At 36.2% G+C, this 10,789-nt stretch overlaps 1 protein-coding gene across 1 annotated transcript; it reads left to right on the top strand.

Annotated features, from left to right (window-relative positions):
• The first annotated feature begins 3,706 nt into the window (after positions 1 to 3,706).
• LOC117329242 (AUGMIN subunit 2-like) lies at positions 3,707 to 9,833 on the top strand. Its single transcript, XM_033887090.1, has 6 exons — positions 3,707 to 3,957; positions 5,494 to 5,607; positions 5,839 to 5,908; positions 6,541 to 6,673; positions 7,557 to 7,665; positions 9,566 to 9,833. Exons 1-6 carry the CDS (start codon positions 3,835 to 3,837, stop codon positions 9,689 to 9,691), a joined length of 675 nt encoding a protein of 224 aa, XP_033742981.1. The 5' UTR covers positions 3,707 to 3,834; the 3' UTR covers positions 9,692 to 9,833.
• The last annotated feature ends 956 nt before the right edge of the window (positions 9,834 to 10,789 follow it).

Here is a 10,789-nt window from a genome sequence, read left to right as displayed (position 1 = left end):
GCTGGTATCGCTGGGTAACCTGGAAATCAAAAAATCAATTTTCAAAAACATAAAGAACCTAGCTAAAGAGGAGAAATTTAATAAGGTGAAACTAAGCAATGATTTAACAAAAGCTGAGCGAGAACAAGAGAAAAAACTATGGGAGGAAGCTAAACAGAAACATCAACAGAACCCGTCGGGGGAATTCACATACAAAGTTCGGGGCCCACCCTGGGCCAGAAAAGTCACAAAAGTGAGGACCCCAACAGGCCAACACGACTAACAGAATCCAACAGCCACAAAAAACAAACTTCGATTGAGAATCTTAAATGTATGTACACCAACGCCGATCAACTGAAAAACAAAATGTCAGAACTAAACATCAGGGTAAATGTGATAAAACCAGATATAATAGGTATCACCAGAGACCTATATATGTATATAGGTCTCTGGTATCACAGAGGTAAAAGCAAAAACTAGAATACAAAATATGAAAGCTTCATAATACTCTTTAGACGAAAACACGAACTACAAACTGTTTAGCATGAACATTGAAAAGAAGGAGGGCAGAGGACAGATATATTTCATAAACTCGAAACTGAAAGCAGAGGAAGTAAACATGGAAACATCATTCCAGGAAAACCTAGCTTTTCGTCGAAATAAGTATAAACAAAAGCACAAAAATCCTAGTAGGTCTCATTTATAGATCGGACTCGGGGACCGCGGAAAACAATAAGAAATTACAATATCTAATAGAAGAGACAACATAGAAAGGATATGCAAAAATATTATTAATGGGAGATTTTAACTACCCAGGAATAAATTGGGAGACATGAAACACGAGAGGAGAAAGTACCGAAACACAGGAATACAAATTCATGCAAAAGCTACAAGACAATTTCTTTTTCCAACACGTGCAAGACCCGACAAGATGGCGAGGAAAAGATAACACACATATCCTTGATCTTCTTATAACAAGAGATGAGCACTCACTCTCAAGTATAGAATACCAAAGCCCACTCGGAAAGAGTGACCACTGTGTCCTAATTTTTAATGTAATATGCAATATAAAAGTAAAACTAAGGAGTAAAAAGAAAATCTGTTATAAAAATGCTGATTTCGATACCATCAACAATGAATTAAACAAGATAAATTGGGATGAGGAATTACAGAGTTCAAGAAACATAAACGAAAATTGGATTATAATCAGAAAAATCATAAAAGAAGCAGAGAATAAACATGTACCGACAAAAATAATCACAGTTGGGAGGAACAACAAACATAGTTTTCCTGCAGACCAGGCAACACTGGAGGCCACTCCCTGTTTCGAAAGGCGGCATCAAGTAAAGACATGGAAGTTAGAAACCAGTATAATAAAGCCAGAAATAAAGTAAGGAAATTAACCCGTAATTCAAGGAAAGAGTATGAAAAAAACATTGCATTAAAAGCCAAAACGGATCCTAAAGCAGTTTGGAATTATATTAAATCTAAATCAACAACAAAGTCGGAAATCGGAGATTTGTATACAAAGACCAACGACAAAACCTCAACAAAAGTATCATCAGATATAGGGAAAGCGAATATACTCTGTAAATTCTTCAGTAGTGTATTTGTAAAGGAAGAAGATGAAGTAACTCCACACCTAAACCAACGGGAAGTTATTGAGGAAATGACAACTCTGAATATTACAAGGGAGAAAGTATTTAAACTACTGATCAACCAAAAACCGGAAAAGTCACCTGGACTGGAAGACCTCCATCAAATGTTTCTCAAAAATACAGCCTCGTCATTATCAGGGCCTTTAACAACAATATTCAATCAATCACTATCAACAGGAACTCTACCAGACGATTGGAAAAAAGCCCGTGTGAGTGCTATCCATAAGAAAGGCGATATAAGTGAAGCAGGCAACTACAGACCAGTCAGTTTAACATCAGTGGTATGCAAAATTCTGGAGACATTAATAAGGGAACATTTAACCAAATTCATGAGATCTAACAAATATTTTTCGGATAAACAATATGGGTTTATATCTGGAAGATCAACAAGTCTTCAGCTTTTGGAGGTTTTGGATATATGGACAGAAGCCCTGGATAAAGGACAGGTTGTAGATTGTATTCACATGGATTACCAGAAGGCATTCGATACAGTTCCACACAATAGACTCCTCAATAAACTAAATTCATACAACTTCTCCAACCAAATAATCTCTTGGATAGCAAAATTCTTAAAAGGTAGACAACAAAAAGTAACTGTGAATGGTGCAGACTCTGACTGGACCGAAGTCACATCAGGAATTCCTCAAGGCTCAGTGCTAGGACCATTAATGTTTGTCATCTTTGTAAATGACCTCCTTGAAACAGTTCAATCGGATATGTACCTTTTTGCAGACGACACCAAAGATTCAAAATAATAAAAAGCGAGCACGACAGTGCAGAGCTTCAAAAGGATCTGGACACAATGTGTAAGTGGAGTGATACATGTACATGGCTACTTAAGATGCACCCAGACAAATGCAAACAGATGAGAATAGGCAAGGGAAAAGGAAGAGGACATGATGAACCCGAACCGGACTATCATCTCAACGGGAAATACATGCAGAAAACCAAACAAGAGAAGGACATAGGAGTAATCATCGACTCCGAGCTTTCGTTTGACGAACATATATCAAAAAAAGTAATGAAAGCGAACTCTATGTTTGCACTCATCAGAAGGACTTTCCAGTTTATGGACACCAGGTCTTTTATCCCATTATATAAATGTCTGGTAAGATCCCAACTGGACTACGCTAGTCCTGTGTGGGCACCTCACTTACAAAAACACATTGACAAGATAGAAGGGGTTCAAAGAAGAGCAACCAAGTGTCTCCCGGGAATGAAGGATTGACCTACAGCGAGAGGCTGGACAAACTCAAACTACCAACTTTGGCATTCAGAAGAATTAGAGGAGATATGATAGAACTGTACAAAATAATAAGCGAAATATATGATAAAGAATGTTTTAATGGTATCATTTTATGGAAGGATGGTGCTGAACGCAACAGTACCAGAGGACGTACCAAAAAAATATTCCCTAGACTATCCACAAATACGCTAAGAAAAAACTACTTTTCAAACAGAACAGTGTCAATCTGGAATGAATTGCCAGAACAGGTTATATCAGCATTAAATGTAAACTCCTTCAAAAACAAGCTAGACGATCACTGGAAAAACCAAGAACTTTTCTTTAATTACAAAGCATCAATTAAATCATAAACAATGTACAGTAGACCGGACAGAAGTTCTATATCAATCTCATGTATTATTTTGAGTCTGGTATAGAGGACTTTAAAAGTCCTGAACCAGAAATAACCTTATCTTATCTTATCTAAATCTGTGGTATATAACGTTCGTTTTATAACATTTTTTTTTCAAAACGTGTTCCATTTTGGCAGAGACCTATATACTATACTGTAGTATATAGGTCTCTGATTTTGGGTACTGTTCCAATTTGGGTATCGTCACGTTGTTTTATTTTATGAAATTTTAATTTGTGAAGTTAAACTCAGTTGTGTTAAATATTGATTATCAAAAAGGTTAATATAAAAGATTAGCTTATCTAAAAAAGCTTAGATTTTTTTTATCGTGCCCTCGCGACATATTATCGCTATTTTTCGAATTGGTCCCAATGGATCTTTCTCAGATTTCATCCAATGTTTTTGTAAAAGTCTTTCCGGAAAATAAGTTACCAATTTCTCGCTTTGTTATTGCATATATTACTACGCGCTAACAGAACTCTTTATTGAAGGAGATACAAATGTAACAAGGCGGAAACCTTCAAATGCAACACCTCGAAAATATGTAAACAAAGATACTAATGGGCAGTGAACGATTTTCCAATGTGATGGACTCCTCCAATCCATGGAGCGGTGTCGACAGTTCACTTGTTCCACTCAGAAATGCTTTAATGCTAGGAGAACGAACAGGACACATCAGCAAGGTTGGTGAAACTGGGAGCAGCTGAAGTGTTCAATCTGTCTGAACTTGTCTGGTAACGTTACTGTCTGCTGTGCCCAAACAGCAGATAAATAATAGAGAGTGTACTAGAACCTCTAGATATAAGATTCAGCTTCTTATGCCCAGAACACGTTTGTGACCTCTTTACTAGTTTGAAGGAAACCGCCAACTTGCGTATAATACGCAAACTCCCGTATTATACGACAGTTGGAGTAAGGATTTGTTACTAAAAATAGTCAAAATCGCTTAAACAGTAAACTTTGTGTAACCTGGTAAATCATTCCGCAATATACGGCTCTGCTAAAGAGATACTCACTTCTTGTATGTATGTAAAGTAAGTATGTATGTATGTATGTATGTATGTATGTATGTATGAAGATAGGTGATGGTTTTCTCTTTTTCTTTTCTTTTTTTTTCTTTTTGTTTACTCATCTCCATTAACTACTGTTATATCTATTTTTCATTTTTCTACTTATCTATATATTTAATTTTTTGTTAATCTTTTCTCTTCTTTGTTAGACATTCTCTTCAATAAATTATTCTCTATTATAAAGCAAAATTCTCCTCTCAGTTATGATCTTTCTTTTCCATAAATTGATAATAAACATTCCATTTTACTTTTTCTCTACATTATTATATTTACAACTATACCACTAAAATTATTAATAATATTTATGTTAACGGAAGTATGGAAAGGACCTGTATAGGCTAAGCCTGTTGTCCAATCCAATTTGTATATATATCTCTATTATGAAATATTGTATTTAAATTAATTCAAATGATTTATTGAATAAAATATTTTGAAATACTCACTTCTTGTGAAAGCATCACTGTTACCCATGGAAACTCAAGGGCTAGTCCTTTCCTGGAGGTGGAGTAATATAACTAGCTCGAGTTTCCCCTGGCCCTGACACCATGTCTGGTGTACATGTAGGGCCAGAGTGCACTACTATATGACAACATTGTATTTTCGGACACCATTTGCTGAGATCTTGGTGCAAAGACAATAAAATCAGGCGTGACATATCACCTACCTTACATAAATGAGATAGCTATTTTCCGCCAAACACCCATTTAGTCCCATATCAGTATTTATTTGTCTGTATAGACCCTCGCTTTACGCTGGTCAACACTTTCAGTAAACATCTTTTTGTAAAAACATTATCAATTTGTGAATTAATGCACCATTAAATAATAAGATTGCAAATACAATGGAGCCCATGATTAATTAATTGGTGCAGATCTCTCTCTAGTGGTATATATGTATTGCGGCTGGTATTTACCAGGGTTACATACATAGGTGAGCGATGCAGGCCTTGTAGACCTCTTGTTAAATATAATTCTGATCTGCCAGAGTTACTTCCCTTTGCTTCACTCTGTCAGCACCTCTGATATCAACCAGCTTGACAGCTGACAGGGACCAAATTTTTAAACATGTAAAATACTTTGCTGCATTACATTTAAAACATTAGTTTACAATAATAATGTTGTATGACCTTTTTCTTAACTAAAATTCCAGCGAAGTGATTATGATGTTGAAAAGCTCCAGGATGAAGTGCAAGAAAAGATGCCATCATGTCGTCTTATCAAGTTACTTAGGCAGACTACAACAGCACGGAAAGAGATTAACAAGGTAAATAAACTGATAGCTATAATGTAACCTGGAAATCTTATCCCTAATTATATAGGCTCAAGTAATTGGTTGATAAAAACAATTTATTTAAAAGCCATTGGAATTTAATGACACTTGACTTGTATCTACTAAAACTAAAAAAAAATCAGGAATTCAGCAGGTATAGTACCAAAAAAATGCCTATTATTGTCAAATCTAAAATAGTATCTGACTTGAATTTGTTTTTCTCAGATTCATTTAGAAATCCAACAGCGAATGCAGGACAAGGAAACACAGGACATTACACATTTCAAAAGCTTAGGTATGTTTACAATGTTCAGCTTGAAAAGTCATTATATGACAATACAAGTCATATTGTTATATCTCCAAGATTCATTGCTAAAATTTTGGACAGATGTTACATGTCTTTGACTTTCGTAGAGATTTGCTCTTGTAACTGCTCCATGGTGTAGACAATTTACTGTCAGAAAAATGTGGACTACCAAGATAAGTTATAAGCCCCCATCAAAAACCTGAGGTGGGGTAGGGTAGGGGTTGTCCATCCATCCTCCTGCACTTTGACCTCATTTATATTCATACTATCAAATGCAATTAATGAAACATTGTGAAATACATATCACTGTCACCAGATACAATAATAAAATGACACCACCGACTAGTATCTTAATCCAGAGTTTTATTTGTAAAAGTAACACCAACACTATTTGTTTTTTATAGGTATTGTCTGTCAAACAGTCATTATCTGAAATTCATTCCTGTTCAAATTTATCAGCTGTGCATTCTAGGGATGTATTACATCAGATGAGGGACTTTAACTACGGATTGTCTTCCTTCCTTTATCACATTGTTACCACTGATCTACACACTGTATATTACTCCATGTTTAGTAGGCTTCCAAGTGTTTATTGCTTAAACAGATATTTTTATCTCCAGAGGACAAGATAAAGATGGTCAAAGGCCTAAACTCGCACATTGAGTCCATCATCGAGTGTAAATCCCAGTTGTTAGTGAGACTGCAGCAGCCATTTGTTGGTGACTTCATCAAACTTGAAGCCCAGTATCACAAGTAAGTTACAACCAGCAGTACATTCCATTTTGTAGACTTATCATCTCTACAGAATTCTACTACTTACTTTTGTTTCATACAAAAATGCAAAACAGTTTTGAAATACAATATCGATGTCAATTAGTTTTTGAGAGAGCATGCTTAATATTACTAACCACTATAAAACGGCATTATTCCTGTTATTAATGAGCTAGAAGAGTAAATGTACACTGATAAACTAACTTTTAAAATAATATCTGCTTTTAAGAAGCTTTGGGCGCTAAGATATTGAATATCATTGATTTTGTTTGTAGGGCATGTACTAGTCTCTCAGAAAGGTATTGTTTTGGGATGTTAATATATTCTATGTAATCAGGTGTGTTTACATTACATTCAAAACACAATGAACAAGTTAATTTTGATGGACCTGTGTACCTGACTGATCCTAGATATGTAATGACCTTCTAATGTACATTTTTAGCTCACCTGCCCGAAGGGAAAGTGAGCTTATGGAGTGGTGGGTGCAGGTTCTTGTCCGGCATCTACTTTTCCATTAAAAAAATCTTTTCAGTAACCTAAAGGCCCAGAGACCTAATATTTAGCCTGTAGCATGCTAGGATGAAGGGCTTCCGAGTTTATTCAAATGAATGAAGTTGACCTACATTCAAGGTCACAGGGGTAAAATATGCTAAAATCTTTAAACAACTTCTTCTCAATAACCAAGAGGCACAGGGACTTCATATTTAGTCTGTAGCATGCTGGGGCAAAGAGCTATCATGTTAGTTCAAATGAATTACCTTGACCTACATTCAAAGTCACAGGGATCAAATAGACTAAAATAATTTGATGACTTCTTTTCCTTGTGTAAATTACTTGATAGATAAATATTCTGACTTTTTGACAGATTTGCAGCAGCACTGTTCCCACAGATAGCCCCCTTGTTGGCAGACCTCAACACTCACCTAGAGAATATCTCTTGGACCAAAACTCTCACATTTTCTGATGGAAAACTGGTAATCTTTGATTTTAATTAAGTTATTATTAAATTTTTGAGACAAGGCAGATAAATGACAATTAACAGATGTGTGTATGGAGGTAATAACCAACTAATGTTGTGACCACTGGCACAGCTAGTAGAATCTTGGGATTAATGTTTTATCTACAAACACTGTTGAGGTAAAGACATTATTTAAGCTTTTGTCATTGTCAGACTGATCACAAGATCATTCCTTGGTGTTAGAAAGGTCTTACTGTCTTCCTAGACTTTGATATCCATGTCATTATGTTCTACATGTTAAAGATTTGGCTATTACTACAGACCCAATCGCATCAATTGTCATTTTGGGGTGAACAAAGCATAGATTAATTGAATCTTCCCTTACCTTGAGGCTGTGATAGAGAAATCTCTTACTAGAGGGGTGATTGTCTTGGTCGTCTGACCCGAGTCTTAGCTGAGGGTTAAATAATCAAGAATATCAACCTATGGGGTAGTGATTTCTCTGTTACGTCCTCTAGGTAGGGGATGAATACTCCCATCATATTGTTTTATTTTAAAAGGGGTCCTATTATTTGAATATTTGAAAATATTGCAATGCAAGACAACATTGATGTGACATAATTTAATTGTCTAAATGTCACTGTTTTGATGCCAGCACATGCTCTTCGTCACATCCTAGGGGTTAACAGTGATATCACACCCTAGGAGTTGACAGAGAAATCACACCCTTGGAGTTAACAGAGAAATCACACCCTAGGGGTAACAGAGAAATCACACCCTAAGGGTTGACAGAGAAATCACACCCTAGGAGTAAACAGAGAAATCACATCCTAGGGGGTGACAGAGAAATCACACCCTAGGAGTTAACAGAGAAATCACACCCTAGGGGGTGACAGAGAAATCACACCCTAGGGGGTGACAGAGAAATCACACCCTAGGAGTTAACAGAGAAATCACACCCTAGGGGGTGACAGATAAATCACACCCTAGGAGTTAACAGAGAAATCACACCATAGGAGTTAACAGAGAAATCACACCCTGGGAGTTAGCAGAGAAATGACACCCTAGGTGTTAACAGAGAAATCACACCTTAGGGGTTGACAGAGAAATCACACCCTAGGGGTGACCGAGAAAGTGACAAAATCTTAGTAAATGGGTAAAATGGAACACAAATCTGTGATGGTAGAAAATAACGTTAAGGTTTTCTTTCATTGTTTCTATATTTATGATATACCCCAGGTAATATGATAGAATAAATACATCATTTTGTAGTTTTTAAAGCATCAGTAGTTATGATATGACCTGTTTCATTAATTTCTCATTTGCTTCATGATGATGATGATGATGATGACAGGATATAATCCCTGAAAAGTACGCAGTTGAAATATTTGGTTACAGAATCTGATAACGTATAATTGTTGTTGTTATGTTACCTGTTGTATCTGATAACGTATAATTGTTGTTGTTATGTTACCTGTCGTATCTGATAACGTATAATTGTTGTTGTTATGTTACCTGTTGTATCTGATAACGTATAATTGTTGTTGTTGTGTTACCTGTTGTATCTGATAACGTATAATTGTTGTTGTTATGTTACCTGTTGTATCTGATAACGTATAATTGTTGTTGTTGTGTTACCTGTCGTATCTGATAACGTATAATTGTTGTTGTTGTGTTACCTGTCGTATCTGATAACGTATAATTGTTGTTGTTGTGTTACCTGTCGTATCTGATAACGTATAATTGTTGTTGTTGTGTTACCTGTCGTATCTGATAACGTATAATTGTTGTTGTTATGTTACCTGTCGTATCTGATAACGTATAATTGTTGTTGTTATGTTACCTGTCGTATCTGATAACGTATAATTGTTGTTGTTGTGTTACCTGTCCTAACAAAAGATTGTATCTATTAACAGGAGACAATGTTGTCTGAGCTGAACAGTGTTCTGTCCACACTGCAGACAAACTTCCAATACCTGTGTCAGATGCGGGGCAGCATGGGGTCTCTGTACCAGCATGACTCCCGGACAGTACAGCACTAATTCAGTATGACTCCCGGACAGTACAGCACTAATTCAGTATGACTCCCGGACAGTACAGCACTAACTCAGTATGACTCCCGGACAGTACAGCACTAATTCAGTATGACTCCTGGACAGCACAGCACTGATTCAGCACGACTCCCGGACAGTACAGCACTGATTCAGTATGTCTCGCGAATACTACAGCACTAACTCAGCAGGGACTCCAGGAAAACCAGTTATTGTTCATCAGGACAACAGTGGAAATACGGATGCTGTACCATGGATTATAGTTTAAGGATAGAGGAGTATTTCAGGTATACAGGATGGAGATTTAGTATAGAGGAACATTAACTAAGTGTACAAAGGAAGGAAAAGTGATACTGCATCTGTATCCAGGAATAAAGCTTTGGTATCCAGGAGCAGAACTTTGTACAATTACAGATAAAATAGAAGTGACAGAATTTGTTTTTGTTTCTGCCAATATTGAATATGCTGTGAACTTTGGCACATATATAGCACAACCATTCTCTATTTTGTGATACACAATGTATATAATTTGTATGTCCATGCATCATTTGTAATATTTTGTAATGAAATATTTAATGTTTAAATGAAATAAACTATTACAATGAAAACTTTTAAAATCTATTTCCTTTTTGTGTCGTCAGAGGTTATGGAGTCTGTCTTTACTGTGACCACTTACAACCATGAAATAATTTGATGGGTCTTTGTAGGCTGTTCGAATTGTATTTCGTCCATGGTCATTCAATCCGCCATCCATCCATCCATAATTAATCCTTTTTATTGCTATTTCTCAGAAAGTTTTTGATAGATCTTCCTCAAATTTCATGTGTAGATTCTCCTTGGTACCAAGTGTTGCATGTTCTATTTTATGATTGGACAACAAAAAGGTCGCCATTGACCGTTTGAAGTTTGTTTTTCTAATTTCTAAGAAGCCTTATGGGTTGGATGTTGCGATAACTCGTACATTGTAGCCCTATGGGTCAGATGTACCGATAACTCGTCGTACATTGTAGCCCTATGGGTTGGATGTACCGATAACTCGTAGTACATTGTAGCCCTATGGGTTGGATGTACTGATAACTCGTCGTACAT

This window comes from Pecten maximus, chromosome 1 (assembly GCF_902652985.1).
Source record: "Pecten maximus chromosome 1, xPecMax1.1, whole genome shotgun sequence".
Classification (NCBI taxonomy): Eukaryota; Metazoa; Mollusca; class Bivalvia; order Pectinida; family Pectinidae; genus Pecten; species Pecten maximus.
Note: the sequence above shows the minus strand (reverse complement) of the source record. Positions and strands in the feature narration are given on the sequence as shown.